The sequence below is a fragment of the Mesocricetus auratus genome, unplaced genomic scaffold (assembly GCF_017639785.1).
Source record: "Mesocricetus auratus isolate SY011 unplaced genomic scaffold, BCM_Maur_2.0 Super-Scaffold_100046, whole genome shotgun sequence".
NCBI classification, from domain to species: domain Eukaryota; kingdom Metazoa; phylum Chordata; class Mammalia; order Rodentia; family Cricetidae; genus Mesocricetus; species Mesocricetus auratus.
This window is the reverse complement of record NW_024429223.1, coordinates 3,516,962-3,534,852: the sequence shown is the minus strand read 5'-3', so window position 1 is coordinate 3,534,852 and position 17,891 is coordinate 3,516,962. Positions and strand designations below refer to the sequence as shown.

Genomic DNA, 17,891 nt, shown 5'->3' with positions numbered 1-17,891 from the left:
GGGGGCTCTTCACCCGAGTAACCCATGTCTCCCCCTTGTATAGCAATGCAATACATGAATGCGCGTGCGCACACGTGCACGCGCGTGTGTGTATGCATATATATATGCATGCACACACATGCGTACATGTTGCACAGATGTTTAAAGATGGTCTCCAGCTACAAGTCAGGGGGGCTCTTCACCCGAGTAACCCATGTCTCCCCCTTGTATAGCAATGCAATACATGAATGCGCGTGCGGGTGTGTGTGCGTGTTTTTGTGTGTGTGTGTATACATATATATATATATATGCATGCACACGCATGCGTACATGTTGCACAGATGTTAGTGGGGGAGGGAGGGGAGTGTATTTGCTTACACAGCCAAACTTTCTGCATATTCCTCCGGAGGCTTCCAAGCCTTCCTGTCTCTGCAGCTGAAGGTCAGGACAGTCTGACGTAAGCTTTGTTGAGCCGGCGGGGAGAGAGAGAGAGACAGGTTTTGAATCCCCGACGGATCTGGGACGGCTATAATTTACAACATAACCTTGACATGTTTGGTCTCCCCGGGCCTTTGTTTTGTCCACTGGGAAACAGAGAGGCAGATTGAGAGATGTGCTCCTAGCTTCCCAGGGAGGGCTTGCTGACCTCCCACTGGCCTTGCGGTCAGCGGCCGGACTCAGCTGCCAGCTCCTTCCCGATCTGCCTCAGCAGTAGCAAGCGGCCTCACCCTAGGGCACGCCCTTCCCTGGGCGACCCACACCCAGCCACAGAGAATGCTGGAGGTAGAGGACTCAGCCACTGCTGCCTGCCACAGGGTGCCCCCAGGGGCTGTGCCTACTGCACAGGATGCTCCCATGGGCTGTGCCTGCTGCAGGGGTGTCCTGCCCACCTCAGTTCCCAGCCTCTCCCCTTCACAGGGGTTGGTCCTTAATAAACACTTACACCTCTGAACACGTCTCAGCTGCTTCTCACGGAGAAGCAGGCCCGTGGCGAGTAAGGACAATGATTTCCACTTCAAGAAGTGATTGTGAAACAAGCTAAGTGGACTATTTCTATAGTGTCCTGCGCTGGCTCTGAAACATCACCAAAGCAAGATAAATATCTGTTCCGTTCTCTTTCCTCCCTCTCAAAACCCTTGAGATCCTATTCTTGGATCTGAGCGTGTGTTCCTAACCTGTGCTTTGTAAGAGGGGCTGGAGAAACGCCTAATGAGAAGTCGCTCTGGGCTCCGGGGCCTGGGCTGTGGGAGGAGTCTGTGGTCACGGCCAAGGACTCAGGAGCTGGTCTTAGACCTGTGAAGTTAGTTCATTATCCGTGCAACACGTCAGCCCTCCTCAAGGATCCTCACTGAAAAGAACTCGAGCACGCAGATTCCCTTCTATCATAATCGCCATGTGTCCGCGGGGTAATTCATAAAGGAGTTGGAGATATATTGAGATTCAATATTGTTTCAGTCCAAATCAATATTAATAATTGTTTGCATTTTTAAGGTGCAATTTGCAATTGGAAAAGGCACAAAGAGCGGCCAGCAGTTGCTAACACATCAAATTTTCCTATTAAAGGAATAGTCTCTTAACTTTAAGATGTTTCATGTATACAATGAGGGCTGGCACTGATCCATGAGAAGGGCTTTCTGTTACTGAGTGCAGTTTTAGAATTCATTCCCACCGGGCATGTGCTGAAAGGCCAGGCATTTTCAGGATTTGCTTACTTTGGTTTTATGCACACAGGTATCTGCCCGCACGTGTGTAGGGGCACCCTGTGCACGCAGTGTGCCTGCCGAGGCCAGAAGTGGCATCTACAGCCGGAGTCACAGATGGCTGTGAGCCACCATGTAGGCACCGGGAATTGAACCCAGGTCCTCTGCAAGAACAGCCTGTGCTCTTAACCACGGAGCCCTCTCTCCGGCCCCAGTCACATTTAAGTTTGTGACTTCTTAATTAAAAAAAAAAAAAGAACGTTATACATTCACGCAGTTGCACAGAGCAACCTACGGAATCCCCGTGTGCTCTTTATACCGTTTCTCCTGAGAGTTACCATCATGCACAACTGTACCTGACAGTACAGTGTCACAACCAGGGTGTCAATAACGAGACTGTAGACTAGAGGGTGCCTCATCACCGCACACAGTCCCGTGCTGCCCTTTAGAAAGTTCTTTAAAAATTAAAGATTTTTTAAATGGAAAAAAAGCTGGCTGTAGTTACATTATGATCCAAATCATTAGCCGGGTTTAAATGTCGGCTTTAAAGTGATTTCTGTCAGGGTCTGTGTGACCGTCTGCATGTGTAATCATAGCAGCGTTTGGGAGGCAGACAGAGGAAGATCCCGACTCCCAAAACCAACCTGGATTCCGTAGCACGTGCGTTCTAGGCCAGGCTAAGCTACGACGTGAGACCCAGAGATGTCTAGTTAAGGTCCTGGCTGGGCTCCACGTACTGTGCGCATAAAACCATGGTCCCTGGTACACGGCAGCCCTGGGTGGCCTCGTTTCAGGCAGAGGGCCCTCCAGTAGAAAAGCTTTGCAGAACCCAAGGATACAGCGCACAGCTTGACACTGCAGCCACGTTGTCACGGAGACCTCTGTCAAAGACAGAGTTGTCACGAAGGCAAATAGCTTGGCAGGACTTACCCGGTCCATGGGGACCCAGATGCCTCTGTTGTAGGACGCAGGGCACATCCCTAAGAAGCCTTCTGGAGGCTTTTCTATGGGAGTGACCAAGATCTGTGGTGGAGGACAGGCCTCAGACATGGGTGACTGACGCTCTCTCCAGAGGGCCACTTGTCCGCCTTAAAGTGACAGTCACAAGATACCTCTCTGTTTTCTAAGGCGTTTGCCTCACCCCCCCCCCCACAGCTGCTAGGAACTTGGAAACCTGTATGCGGTTGATGTTTCATCGGAGGACAGATTGTGAGAGATTTTTCACAGCCAGTTGAAGGGGAAGCCAGGCCCAAAGCACGAACTCCTCATCCGAGCCCAGTAAAGGCACAAATAGGTAAAACGCACGTGGCATAAAATGTACAACGTTCACTGTGTATGTGTTTTTACCCTGCCTTCGTGACTATAAAACGCCATGACCAAGGCAATTTACAAAAGAAAGGGTTTAACTGGGCTCGCAGCTCCAGGGTTGTCAAGCCCACGGTGGCAGAGTGATGGCGTGGCAGCAGCCACAGCTGGGAGCTCACATCTGGAACTGCAAGCAGGAAACAGTGACACACCTTCTCCAACAAGGCCACACCTCCTAGTCCTTCCCAAACAGTTCCACCAACTGGGGATCAAGTATTCGAATATATGAGCTATGTGGGCGGTCCTTATTCAAGCCACCATTGCTATGTGGGCGGTCCTTATTCAAACCACCATTGTATGTATGTATATATATATGTATGTATGTATGTATGTAGGCATGTATGTGTGTATGTATGTATGTGCATCACACGTGTACCTGGTACCTGTCTGGAAATGGATCCTCTGGAACTGGAGCTACAGGTGGTTGTGTGTTGGGCTCCAGCCCCACGGGGTCTCTGTGAGTTGCCGGTCAGCCTACAAGTGCAACTTGTTTTCCAGTCCAAGTGCTTCCTGTTTTCTAGTCCTGGCTTACTGCCCTGGCCTTGACCCTCTGACATCAACATTCAGCAGGAGGAAAACAGGCTCTCTTCTACCTGGGGTTTTTCCACTGTGCTGTAAACCTGTATATAAAGCTCCTCCCTCTTACAAGAGGGAGACCTCTTAGCACTTGCAATGAAGACATACACATACACATTCTCCTGGCAATAAAGGCAACACATGCATTCTCTTAGTACAAACAAGTGGACGTCTGGTCTCTCTTTTCCTGATACCCTGGACTTGCTTGTGGCGCTGGCGCCACAATTGGAGGTTCCACCAAGATTTGAACTTGGATTGCTGGATTCAGAGTCCAGAGTGCTAACCATTACACCATGGAACTGGGACCCAGGTTTTCTGCAGGAGCCGACGCAGTCTTGATGGCTCAACCATCTCTCCGGTGCCAGCGTTAACATTTTTCAGTGTGCAGCTCAGTGGCATTAGCTAAGTTCTCACTGGTATGAACCTCGCAACCTCTTCATCTTCCCAGACCCGAAGGCTGCACCCACTGGAAAAAACCGACAGATGTCCCCTCTGAGACCCAGGCACTCTCCACCTTGCCTGCCTGCCCTCTCTGACCCTGACAATTCTGCGCGCCTCATAAGGTGCAATTGTACATACGGCACTGTCACTTCGTGATTACATACTTCTTCAGAGAGAGCCTCATGTTGACTTCCAAACAGTGTGTGTGTGTGTGTGTGTGTGTGTGTGTGTGTGTGTGTGTGTGTGTTCGTGGGTTCCCCTAAGCATGCGAAGGTCAGGGGGTAACTTTTAGGAGTTCATCCTTTCTCTATTACACAGGTCCCAGGTTCGAACTCACATCGTCATGCTTGGAGGCAAGTGTCTTTACCCGCTTTCTTGGCCTTTGATGAACACGCACGAGCTGTGAGTGCGTCCTGGGGTCTTCTAACATTACACTGCCGCCATCGGAAGGCGTGATGACCCGGCTTCGTGTCAGCTTGCTGGATTTAAGGTCGTCATGAAAACACACTTCTGGAATGCTAATGAAGGCATCCGGAGATTTCACTGGCGGGCGGGGGGGCGCGTGTCCATCCTGAATGTGGGTGGCACCATCCCTCAGGCTAAGGTTCCAGCCTGAGCACACAGGGAGGAAGCCAGCTGATCACGGACGTCCCTGGCCCTCCGCTTCCTGACTGCACACGTACTGCAACCCGCGGCTCCGTGCTCCCCCATGACGCCTCCCTCACCTTCCGACTGTGAGACAGAAGCCTTCCTTCTCCTCATTGCCTCCGTCACGACAATGAGGAAAGTAACTAAAGCCCAAAGGTTTGGGGGGTGGCGGGCATCGGTTTTATGGCATCCGGATGTGTGATTCCTTTTATACACGTTTGCACATCCCACGAGAGAGGCTCGCTCTCCGCTTACCTGTGGAAATACGAGTCTTCAAGCCCCATGTTGTGTAATCCTGAACGGATGGAAGGGCTCCCAATGCACAGTGAGCCTTGGGTGTTTTTGAGGCGACCAGCTCCGCGGGGTTCCCTGGTGGTGGTCGTCCTCACTTCTGGACTCTCCCTCTGCCGCCGCTGGACTGGATCCCAGCCCAGACCCAATCAAAACAAGCCCATAGCCCCCCGAAACATAAATGACCTTTTTGAAATTCCAAGTCCGTGGTGTGCCTCTCTCCTGGTGGCCCCCAACACTTCCATCTATTAACTCATGCACATTCCACACAGCCATTATTGATCACCTCTCGGGTGCCAGGCTCGGTGCTCTGTGCTGGGAATGCCAAGATGGAGGAGCCCCCGCCCAGCTCCCATGGCTCCATGTGCGCCGGGGGGGGGGGGGGAGGGGAGAGGGGGAGGGCTCAGGGCTTCAGGGCTCCGGGTGCTGGGATCCACCAGGGTTGGGGAAAGGAGGGACTCTGTTTCTCTATCTTTGGAATCCCTCCGTACCCTCTGCCCTACGGGTGCAAATGTCCCGGGCAGGTGGGATGCCCTAGGCAGATGGTACCTATGGTGTTCCTTGTGACTGCTGGTTCTTTGGGACCAGTCATAGCCGGCATGAATTTTCTAGAATCCCTCAGGCCTCAGGGAGACTTTCCGTGTTTGTGCTGGTGGGGTGAGGCTGGGCCGCCGTGTTCATAGGGGCTTCAGGGACGACGTTCAGGGCCAAGTGGACCTGATTTACACTGTGTCCTCCACAATAGGGGGACCCTTCTTTGCAGAAGCTTGAGGGTGGGGGCGATTGGAGGGAACCTGGCCTTATAACGGGCCTAGGACGGCGGGCAAATCCAGTTAGGGTGCAGATGAGCCGTGCTGGGAGTGGCAGAGCTGGGGCTCGGGGATTTCAGGGCTGCATCCAGCACCCCTGAGGGCCCAGCTGGTGGAGGGGGGCTGGAGCAATTCCGAGCCTGGAGCCCTGCCTCGGAGTCTGAGCCTTTACGGCCATCCATCTTCTTCTGGAGCACTGCAACTTTATGCCTACGCATAAAACGAGGGACGAGGAGTCCCAGAGTTTGCAGCCACTGCCGCTGCCGCCAGTAGAGCGGGGTTTAATTAGCTGCGGGGTTTTAATGAGCTGAAATCAAGGAAAAGCCCCACCTCAGAAGTAAGCCGGAGCCAGGCACACCAGGAAGAACTAGTCTGACAAATACAGATGGCGGTGGTGCTCTCAGGACTGGGCCCTGTGCTCCCTCGGATCGAGGAGGAGCCAACGAGTCCCCAAGGCCAGGCAGCCGAGGAGGGGAGCCCAGGGTCTGCTAACTGTGCCCAGCCGCAGTGGTGGGAGGAGCCGGGTGCCAGGTCTCCTGTACGGCCCCCGCAGAAGGCGCGGTGCCGGATTCAAGGTGACGGCGGTGCCTGGCTCCAGTCTCCACAAGTTGCCATAGCAGCCTGTCTCCCGACGAGCGAACAGCACATCTCCTGTAGCCCTCAGCCGGGAGGGACGGCATTGTTCGCTCCTGCCCCCGTGAGAAGGACACACCGGGACTGAGAACTTTCCTGGGCCCGGGGCCCGCTGGCCACGTGGGTGTACCCTAGCTGTCTGTCGTGAGGTGCGGGTGGGTCCCCGCAGCCAGAAGGGTCTCTGAGTGACCGAGAGCAGCATCCGGGCCCCGGAGCAGCCACAGCCAGGCGTGTCCTTGGAGTCATCCGTGTGTCCAGCCGTCGCCACCGGAGGTGCGTGTGTTTTGGCTGATTCTCAAGCCCTTGCTTAGACCCTGAAGCCAGTTTCAATTTTTTAAAAAATCAAATAAAAGAGAAAGAGATGGGAGGAATCTTCAGCCTTGCCCTGTGTCCCGGGAGGTGTAACATTAATTGGATCTTTTCTTTCTTTAAAAGTAAAAAAAAAAAAAATTGGTGACGCCATTCAGGCCTTGGGGAAAGAAACCACTAGAAGGTTTTGTAATTTTGACCAGGGCAGAATACTCACCCAGGCTGTGTATTTCTCATGCCTTAACCAACCCCCGCCCCCAACCTCCGCCCCCGCAACCTCTTCTTCATTGCCAATAGTTTGAATTTTCTTATTGTCCGTTGGTTTTGGAAGGGGAGGCAGGGAGATGAGGAACACGTGCACCTGTCACGGAGCAGAGCATGAAGGATGCGTTGAGGCCAGGACAGTCCCAGGTGGGAGCTGAGGTCTTGCAAATGTGTTTTCATGGCCCTGGGGCAGCCAGGCCCTGGCCTGTGACAGTTGTTATATTGAGGCCCAAGGCAACTGCTGGACTCTAATAAGGAGAGAAATGACCTTTGGACCAAGGGAGAGAAATGACCTTTGGACCAGCGGTCTCCCTGTTGTCTTAAAAATACAATGTGACTGGAGAACCCTGGGGGGGGGGGATACGGAGGAGGGTCAGAGACACAAGTCCTTTGGAGCGGGCACCCTTGGGTCTCTGTGGGAAGAGGGGCCTTGCACATTCCAGAATGTCGGCCCATTCCTGCGACGTTATGGATCCAGCCAGACAGCAAGCCGCTTCCTGCAGAGGCTAGGCATCTGGCTTTTTTGATTCTCAGTTGCGTGGAGCTAGGAGTTGGCTGACCATATAGCCCCTGTTGAGAACAAACATGGAGGTTGGGGTCCCAGGAGGAAAGGCTGGGGTCGGGGCTTAGGAGCTGAGTGGAAGCCACGTGATGTGGGCAGGTGCTGTGTGCTCTCCAGGGTCTTCGAAATGGCCAAGGTTGTACAGCCGAGTCTCCTGCCTCCTCTCCTGGGTCCCGGGCCCACGGGCAGCCCCATCCTGTCTCCAGGAATGGGTTTGGTGCGAGCAGATTCGGGGTACAACTGCAGAACCACTTTAGCTGTTGACAGAAGTCTGCAGCGGCTCTGACGGTGGCCCCGTGACAGACGGGGGCAGAGAGGAGACCGGCAGCTCTCTGGAGTCGCATCTACAGGGCCAGGCTGGAAACAAGCAAGCCGGTGATCTCGGGGCGGCATTCTGATTCCCTTCCTTTGTCTGTCAGGTAGCCTTGGGGTGACCCCGGGGGACACTGTAAGCCACCTACCTTCCCAGGCATCTCCGCGTGCGGGCATAGCTTGTCCTTTCTTCTGTCCTTCCTCTCTTCCGTTATGTTAGTTAGGCTGTTGTCATCACTTGACAATACCCGACAGGCGTTGTAAAGGTGGAGGACATTTGTCTCAGCTCCTGGTTTTGGAGAACTCGGTCCATAGTGGCTTGGTCCTGCGTGCTTGGACAGGACATCACGGCAGTGAGATTATGTGGTGGGGGTGGGGGGTCCTTGACTTGTGACAAACAGGAAGGGGGGGAGAAAGAAAAGAGGAAGAGACCGAGGAGGCGGTACCCGGCGACAAGGTATTCCTAAGGGGCTGCCCCCAGCTCCCCACTTCCCTCAGCGAGGTCCCCTCTTCTAACGTGTCCATAACACGTGCCCCCCCCCAGGGAGCCAAGGCCTAAGACACGCACGCACGCGCCTGAGGGGCCTCCTTATCTGTTAGAGATGACCAGCTTTTGGTCAGACTGGCCTCCGGTGTCGTCCTCGGGGGGCTGGTGTGGCTGTGGGAGTCACACCAACACCACAGACAGTGAGTCATTGGTGTGGCTACTCGCCAGCAGGGGCGAGGTGTGTGTGTATGCATCCCAGGGGCACCTGCTCCGGTCTGCCGGCAGGGCGAGGGTGTCAGCTTGCCTAGCAAGGCGTCAGCTGCCTCCCCTACCTCCCCACCGAGAGAGAGTCCGTTCTCTGCCCTGCGGATGAAGAATGTCATTCCCACCCATCCAGCTCCTTTCTAGGGCTGTTGGGGTCTCCTCGGGGGCTGTGGCAGCTGCTCGTGGGGGGGGGGCGGATAGACAGCAACGGGCCTGACTCTGCAGGCCGTGCTTGGAGAAATGGCAGCAGGGCGTGCTCTAGGCACCTGTGTGGGAGTTGTGAAATCTACACGAGGAGCTTATGCTTTGTAAGACAATGACTACAGACACACGGGACAGTTCTCCCACAGGGAGCCCTGGCCATACTCCAGTCTGAGGCTCGGGAGTCTGTGATTCTCGGTCGGGTTCCCTCCTCCACCCCTCACTGGTGACGGGCCGCCGCAGTCTTATTGAAGGGCAAGGCTGTTGTACAGAGGTCATGGACTGCTCCAAAGTCCTAGAGCAGGCGCTGCTGATCAACCCCCTCACCGCTGCTCCCCAAACATAAGAGCTGGGGGGTCGTGGGAACCGCCTGCTCCTCACAGTCCAGGCTCACCGCTGCTCCCCAAACATAAGAGCTGGGGGGTCGTGGGAACCGCCTGCTCCTCACAGTCCAGGCTCACCGCTGCTCCCCAAACATAAGAGCTGGGGGGTCGTGGGAACTGCCTGCTCCTCACAGTCCAGGCTCACCGCTGCTCCCCAAACATAAGAGCTGCGGGGGTCGTGGGAACCGCCTGCTCCTCACAGTCCAGGCTCACCGCTGCTCCCCAAACATAAGAGCTGCGGGGGTCGTGGGAACCACCTGCTCTGCACAGTCCAGGGAGCCCAGCACCAGGTGCGTAGAGGCCTGCGGCAGGTTAATTAAAGTTAACTGAGTGAAAAAAAAATAATTACAGTGACTGCAGAGAGGAGAAACCCAAGCCTGGAATTTATACTCCTCGGTTCCTAATCTTTCCTGAGATTCACTCCAGCCCTTGGAAGCTTTTCTGGGCACAGAAAAGGGCAGTGAGCTTTACCTTTCCGCTTAAGGGTCTGTAGACTGGAGACTACGCTGGGCTCTGGGTCCTGTGGCCTTGGGTGACATCAGCTTCCTTCAACACTGCCCTGTGTGCGGTGGGCAAGATCTTTGCATGCTCCTTCGGTGGAAATAGGGGGATGCTTTGGCTTAAGGACAAGCCTTTACTAAAGCCCAGCCCCCACTTACGCCCTGTTTCACGGCTTCCTGGCCCGGCCAGCGTGTGAGGCCAGCATCCCGCCACACAGTAGTGGACCTGTGGGGAAGGCCCGCCACACCTTCCCTGCAATGCTCAGTGGAACCCTCTGAAATGAGGAGCCAAAATAAAAGCCCCTCTCTATGCCCTCCGTCCCTTTAGTTTCCATGTGTGTGGGTGTGGTATACCTGCCTCCGTCTGGGCACCGCGTGTATGCAGTACCTATGGAGGCCAGAAGAGGGCACTGGATTCCCTTGGAGCTGGTTGTGAGGTGCCGTTGTGGGTTCTGGGAACCAAACCCAGGTCCTCTGAAAGAGCAGAGCCACTTAACCACCCAGCCATCTCTCCAGACCACGCTCTTCTCTCTTGAGTTTGCTTCTGTGAAGCAATTTTTGTCACAGCAATGGGAAAAGTGGTAAAAAGCCCCAAGACCACTTTGTCTAAATACCGGGCGGGGTATGAGTCCCTGCGACCGACGGCGTGGGGGGGTGTAGGGCGTGGTGCGTGTCGGGGGTCCACCTATGTAGACACGCAGCAAATGGATGTCTGGGGGACTTCCTCTGTCCTGTTACCTCCTCCTGATCCACACAGGCCTGGCTTAGGCCCCACAGTCTCTCAAAATAGCACCAACAACTGCACACTAGGTGTTCGAAGACATGAATCTTCCGGGGACACTTCAGGCTCAAGCCATAGTGAGTGTTCCTGTCTGTTTTTAAAAATAATAATAATAATTGTGCCAGGTTGTGGTGACACGCACCTTTAATCCCAGCCCTCAGGAGGCAGTGGCAGGTGGATCTCTGAATTCAAGGCCAGCTTGGTCTACAGAGCGAGTCCCAGGACAGCCGGGGCTACACAGAGAACCCCTGTCTCACCCCCCCCAAATGTTGTATTATTTTATGGGTATGAGTGCTTAACTCTTGTGCACGGCGTGTGAGCATATGTGTGCAGTGCCCATAGATGCCAGAAGAAGGCGTCATAACCACGGGAACAGATGTCTGTGAGCTGCCGTGCGGACGCTGGGAGCTGAACCCAGGTCCTCTGGAAAAGCAGCCAATGTTCTTAATCACCGAGTCCATCTCTCCAGCCCTGGGGCATGTGCCTATCATGACCCGCAACCTGGTCCAGCTGAGGGTCATCTGAGGGTCATTTACCGGGCTCAGCGTGGAGGGCGCCTCTTCCGTTCTCCTGGTAGAGCCAGGTTGAACAAGTCTCTCACGTGTGCAATGCTCTGGGTCTGCAGAGGCGAGCAGGGCGAGCGGGGACGGAGGGCTGTGAGCAGCCTCTGAGGGGAGCGTGGTGTTTCCTGGGGGGGGCGGCTCACAGAGCTGGGCAGGACGGGGTTTTGCCACTGGGTCCCCCACCTGTCACTGCCAAGGCTCTCACCACCCTTCGATGTCCCCAGGCGGCAGCAGAGATTGTGTCTCTCTGCGGCTTTACGGCAGGTGCAGACGGGAGACCCTTGTGGGCACCACAGGGTCCCATCCAGCCTCTGTGGGTTTCAGAAGCTCCAAGTGGGCAGGCGAGGTGCGGAGCGTGTCTGTGATCCCAGCACTCGGGAGGCTGAGCTGGGAGGTCATGAGTTTGCATAATGAGATCCTGTCCAAAGGGAGGGAGGGAGGGAGAGAGAGAGAGAGAGAGACAGAGAGAGAGACAGAGACAGAGACAGAGAGAGAGACAGAGAGAAAGAGAGAGAGACAGAGAGGCAGAGAGCTCCAGGGTGGGTCAGGGGAATCCAGAGGCTGCCCTATCGCAGTGATAGGGGCCTTAATCTGCCCGGATATCCTAGCCTAGAGCTGACTTCTTCCCTTCCCTCTCATAGAGCCCAGCCTGATGGACGTCCGGAGCGAATGATGAGGGAAGAACGTGCCTTTTGCACCCGAGAGGTGACCCCGGAGCGTGCCCCGGATGACCCCACGACTTGGAACAATGCGGCTCGCCTGCATGTTCTCATCCATCCTGCTGTTTGGAGCCGCGGGCCTCCTCCTCTTCATCAGCCTTCAGGACCCAGTGGAGCTCAGCCCCGAGCAGGTTCCAGGTGAGCCCCAGGTTGCTGGCTCCCATTGCCAGGCCACTGCAGACCTTCGCGCGGCCCTGGTGGGCCGGCCCTGGGGGGACAACAGCCCTGGTAAACAGAGAAGGGGCCCTGGCTTCCTCCTAACAGATGTCGGTGTCAGTGTGGGGGTGTCTGGCTGGAGAATGGCCACCACCAGTTTCAAGGTCATGGCTTCCCCAGCAGCTGAGCAGCCAGCCCTCCCCAGTGGGTGGAGGGGTCGTGGAGATGCTGCCCATCTGGTCAGCCGGTTTGGTGTCTTCGGTGAACTTCAGATTCACAGAAATTGTGCCAGCTCTTGGGGGCATCTCCCACATCGTGCAGGACGCCAGGGGATAAGCATCTTTCTGTTTTGAAAAAAAAAAAAAAAGGTCACTGGGAATTAGCCCAGGGCCTTACCCCCCTGATCAGGTTGTATTATTTTTATTATGAGACAACAGCTGGCCTTGAACTCGCGAACATGTCGTATCCTCCTGAGTCTCTGGGCTTATGGGTCTGCACCGCCAGGTCCAGTTTGAAATTTTGTTTTTGTTGTTATGGCAGGGGTGTGTTGGAGCACATCTTTGATCCCAGCACTTGAGAGGCAGAGGCAGGCCAATCTCTGTGAGTCTGAGAGCAGCCTGGTCTGCAGAGCGAGTTCCCAGCCAGCTAGAGCTACACAGTGAGCGTCCATCCCAAAAAGGAATCTTGTGACACGGATCAAATAGCTTGTTTATTCATTGAGTGATGGGGATGCGTAGGAAGGCCTGAGGACCACCTTTGGGAGTGGCTCCTCCCTTCCACCATGTGGTTTCCGGGGACTGAACTCAGGCTTGGGGACAAAAGCACCCATACTGCTGAGCCACCCATGTCCCTCAGCCTTCATCAGCCTCGTGACCTTACATAGCCAGAGCGTGACTCAGTTTCCCTGTCTAGCCCTGGGCGACCCTTTGAATCTGGCTCCCCTGGCTTGGCATAGAAACTAGAGCACATTCTGGCTTTGTGAGGCTGAGCCCCACACCCCCATTCTCTCTGTGCCTTGTGGCCCATTAGAACGGTCCGTGTCTGCTGGGGGGGGGGGATACAGACAGCGAGAGACAAGTAGGACACTTAGGGCAGACGGAATGTGGGGAGAGCAGGTCCCCAGGCCACTGGTGCCAGATATGACAGAGCTGGCCGTCACGGGCTTGGGGCTGAGGCCAGAGGTTAATGTGCTTTGAAGGAAAAGGAAACCTGGGCTCGCAAGCCACCGCACTAGCAGAGGTTCATGGTGAAGACCCCCGGAAATGCGCTTTCTCCCCCAGGGACACAGGATGAAAGAGATGTGGAGGTCAGAGGTTATGGCTGGCAGGTGGCTTCCTGTGACAAGAAGGGATGTGTGCCTGCTCTCCAGCCCCGAGCTCTTCCCCAGCACGCTAGCAGGGCCCTCGGCTCTCCCCGGCCTCCTTTCTGCAAACCGGAGCCTTGAGGGAAGGAAGAAACGCCCTGCGCGGGAGATGGGGGGGAGGCTGATCAATTGTGCCTTTCCTCACAGACTGAGTGAGAAGCAGTTGCGGGGCCCTGGGGACAGCGTGCAAGCCACTGTGCTGACGCATTCCCGGGTCAACCCCTACAGCTGGTGGCTGTCAAAAATGGGTCTGGCTGCTCCCCAGCTTCTGAGGAAGCAAGTGTGCGTGACTGAGCTGGCTCCTCTGGGGACTTTGTAGCCTCTCAAGAGCCCTAGAATAGCAAGTGACACTGAGTCAGCACAGCTGGGTCCCGGAGGACAGTGCCATCACAGTGCAGGGAGCTGTTCCCTGTGACTATTTGTAGTCTGTGCAGAGAGAATCCAGGGAGCCTGAAGACTGCATGGATGAACGCTGCCACATACCTCCAGTGGACACCTTAGTGTGTCGCTGAGGCACACGCAGGCAGAGGGTCTGCGTCTCTGATGTCTGCACTGTGTGTTGGGGGCAGGGAGAAAAGGCCCCTCTGTGTCTGGGACAGGCGATCTATTGATGGTCCTGGGGTACTCCCCGCCGTGCCGACAGCCAGCTGGCAGAGCGGAGCCCTTAATTTCACAGGCGCTGGATTCCTGTCCCTCGCTCCAGCTTGCGTTGCTCTGAAACAGCTGCTCGGGCGCACAGATGTGTGAATTACAGGTGGGTGGAGTCCTGGGATAGAGAGGCGGAGCCTCACACCGGCAGGGCGCGCAGGATCACATGGCATCCCGCATGGTGGGCAGAGCCAGGTGAGGAGCTGGGGCAGGTCTTCACCGCGACCTCCTATTGGCGGATGCAGGTGGCCCACCCTTGGCCACGACGCTCTGCTGCGTGATGATGGGCCACCCCGACGGTCTAGGTAAATCCCACCAAACGCGGCCGTAAAGCCTTAAGTAATGCTTGCGTTCCTTTCCCTGAGCGAAGTGGTCCTGACACAGCTGTTTGTGTTGATTTGTTACTATTCATTTATCCCTTCCCGGTACTGCGCGCAGCAGCCTAATTGTGATTCGGTACCAAGAAAGCAATATCAAAGTAATTTTCCACAACATTAGTTACAATTTTCTTCTGATCCTTCAAGTGAAACAACCCCGTCCTGTTGGCTTCTCCGAGCGCATAAACCTCGATTACATTTATCTGCTGGAAGCCAGTGCTTGCAAAGCGTAGGTGCCCGGCTGCGTGGTGGGTGGCCCCGGGGGCCCCTGACCAAGCCTTCTTTCTCCCTGGCGGTTTCTGTCCGAAGGAGCTGTAGGCTTGGAAGCTATCCCGTTGGCAGGGACACCAAGCGGGGACTGGAACACGGGAAATTGCGCACCATGGTATAAACTTTGCTGAGGCTTGGGGTGTGCGTTCCGTGTATTCGTGCATCGAGAAGCCGCTTGGGGAAGGGAGCAAAGTTCTCACATATTTGTGGCTCTTGGGGTCCCACGCCGATGGGATCCGCAGTTATAAGATGGCGACAGCGCATTGCTCTAGGTTGCTTTCGGATGCTGAACACCATGGGGTGTGGGGGTGGGGAGCAATGTTGGGAAGGAAAAGGGTTATTTCGTCTTACAACCCCAGGTCACGATCCATCCCTGAGGGAAGTCAAGTAGGAGTTCCAAGGCAGGAACCCCAGAGAAATGCTGTTTGCTGGCGCTCTCCCTCTCTGACTTACTTTGGCTGGCTTTCCCGTATGGCCCACCAGCATAGGGATGGCGCCGCCCAGAGTGGGCTGGACCCTCCCACATCAATTAGCTTCTGAGAAGATGCCACACAGACAACGGCCACAGGCTAATCTGCTGGAAGCAATTCTTCAGTGAAGGCTCCCTCTTGCCGGGTGACTAGGTTTGTGTCAGATTGACAGATACAGTTAGCTAGGACACGTCCCAATCTCTTCCAGGGCCAGCTAGCCCACCTCAGCCTGGCTAGGACACTAAACAGAATCTTAAAGAATTACCCAGCTTTTGTAAAGGTGGACCATGTTTTCTTTCTTTTTTTAAAGGGTGTTCTATTTTAAGTGAGCCCTTTTGAAAGCAGGACTAAATACATGACAGAAACAGCTGTTTCGGTTCCTGTTTCCAGTCCACCACGGGTGGAGTAGAAGCCTTGCAGCCAGAGCTTGAGGCAAAGGCCCCTCGCATATCGCAGACAGGAAGCTGGGAGCCTGGGCTGGAACTGGAGGTGGGCAAATCCCATCAGCGGTGACACAATTCCTCCATCCAGCCACACCTTCTGAAGCCCCCACGACCCTCGAGGCAGACCGTCAGCCGTAGACCCAGACTGTGATAGGTAGGTACCCACTAGCCAACCTGCATGCTAAGATTAGATTTTTCCTGTTTGCTGGAGGGTTCTGCCTATCTAATTAGGGCTATTTCCCAGGCTGCAAATTTGCCAGTCCTAGGTCCAGAGCTTCTGCCCACAGTGCGCTCGATTACGTGAGGTTTTGTTTTGTTTTGTTTTGTTTTTATGAGACATGGTTATTCTGCATTGTTTTGGAGGCTGTCGGTCCAGCCTGGCCTCGAACTCACAGAGATCTGCCTGCCTCTGCCTCCCGAGTGCTGGGATTCAAGGCGTGCACCACCACCGTCCAGTTTACGTGAGGTTTTATTGCTGGTGTATGACTTCCTTTAGTTTTGCGACCGTGTCTTCCCATGCAGCTCAGGCTGGCCTCGAGTTCTCCTGCTGTAGCTTCTCCTGTGCTTGTTAGAATTACCCAGCCAGGGAGAGTTACATTGTTGCTGTTGTTGTTATTGTTATTATTATTGCAATGCTAAGGCTAGGGTTTGAACCCAGGTCCTCAAGCACGCTAAGCAAGTGCTGTACCACTGAGCCACACGGCCAGCCCAGAAGCTCACTTCTTGCCCCAAGACCCACCCTCTCTCCTAATAGAAGACCATAACTGGGGACAACAGGCTTAGCACGGTGGCTCTGGGGACTTCAGAGGGCGGCGTCTGCATTTGCTTGGGCAAGCAGTTTCAACAGCTGCCTTTCTCTGTGAACTTTGTGTTTTAGGAAGTGAAGATTAGAACGGTTAGAAGGATGAACCCCAGGAGCCTGTCTCCCAGTGTCCCAACCTGACCGGGCTGGCCCCATCCATCCCTCCGGGCTTCTCTCCCCCGGTCTGATTTTTGAAATCCACGCCAGCTATTGAAACAATTCACACATACGCATTTCAGCATTTCTCAGTTCGAATAAGAAGAACTGATGCTTTTAACGTTACTTCCGGCCATTATCTATTTCCTTGAAATCATCAAATTGCTAAACAGGCAATCTGTGAGAAGCTGAGGCTGGAGAATCCCTAGTTTGGGGTGAGCCTGGGCTATGTAGCAAGTCCCTGCATTAAACAAACAAACAAAAAAAAGAGACTCGTCTACTCAGTGTTGAGACTTAATTGCCTCATAAATATAAATACGTGTATCTCCAGTGTCTTATCAAATATTCAGGTCCAGCCACACATCGCAGTTGCCCTATGAATCCTTAAATCTCTCTCCACGTGGGAGTTTCTCTCCCTATTTTTTTCCTTTCAGGATGCTGGGTCGCGGGTCACGCAGAGTGTGCCCGTTTTAACTGATTGCACCCGTTTGTCCGATAGTCTTTGTGTTCCGCGTATGATTAGGAAAATCTCTCACAGAGAGCACGCCTAGCTTTGCTTCTTTTTACCAAAAAGGGTAAGAACACACGCGTGGCTCTGCGATCTGCCAGGCAGCTCGTGTCCTCCGGCTCTCTTGAGATACGAGCTGCCGGTGGTCACACCTCCACCGCCCCTTAACCGGGGTCACACCGGGGTCACCCCGGGGTCTCACACTCATTCCGTCATTCCTTCTTCACTGCTCAAAGGGATGGAGTTGGATTGATGGGTTGATTGTTGTAATAAAAAAAAGGAGGAGGAGGAGGAGAAGGAGGAGAAGGAGGAGGAGGAGGAGGAGGAGGAGGAGAAGAAGAAGAAGAAGAAGAAGAAGAAGAAGAAGAAGAAGAAGAAGAAGAAGAAGAAGAAGAAGGAGAAGAAGGAGAAGAAGGAGAAGGAGAAGAAGGAGAAGAAGGAGAAGGAGGAGAAGGAGGAGGAGGAGGAGGAGGAGGAGGAGGAGGAAGAGGAGGAGGAGGAGGAGAATGCTAGGCTTGACAGTGCATGGCTGTCATTGCGGCACTAAGGAGACCCAGGCAAGAGTTTCGAGAGCTCCGGGCTAACCTGAGCCGTATCGTGAGTTCAAGACCGGCCTGAGCTACAGAACACGACCTTGTCTCAACAAAGAGGGAAGAGAGAAAAGTGACCTTCCCACACAGGGTCTGTGTATGGGCTTTCCATAATTAAAAAATGTAAATTACATCTGCCTCCATGTGGGGCATATGATATGGGGTCCATGTGGAGGTCTGAGGACACCTTTCAGGAGTAAGTGCACCCCTTCCACCGTGTTGGTCCCGGGGACTGACCTCGGGTCATTAGACTTCAGCAGCAGTCGCCTTTACCCACTGAGCCATCTTGCCAGTCCAAGTTCTTTGTTGCTTGGCTTTTGC

General features: G+C 54.5%; 1 protein-coding gene and 1 non-coding gene across 5 annotated transcripts in view; one reads left to right on the top strand and one right to left on the bottom strand.

The window, feature by feature from the left end:
* The window catches only part of Chst8 (carbohydrate sulfotransferase 8), a 133,696-nt gene that overhangs the window by 50,871 nt on the left and 64,934 nt on the right, over positions 1-17,891 (top strand). For 2 of the 4 annotated variants that reach the window (XM_005081774.4, XM_040735503.1), the window contains exon 2: positions 11,710-11,925. In XM_005081774.4, the coding sequence (XP_005081831.1) occupies positions 11,796-11,925 (130 nt within the window). In that variant the 5' untranslated portion in view covers positions 11,710-11,795. Of the gene's footprint in view, positions 1-6,401; positions 6,716-11,709; positions 11,926-15,480; positions 15,669-17,891 lie in introns of those variants that run through there. The other 2 variants (XM_040735502.1, XM_040735504.1) reach the window with 2 other exon arrangements.
* Trnaq-cug lies at positions 3,850-3,921 on the bottom strand. Its single transcript has one exon. It is a non-coding gene; the product is annotated as a tRNA-Gln (tRNA).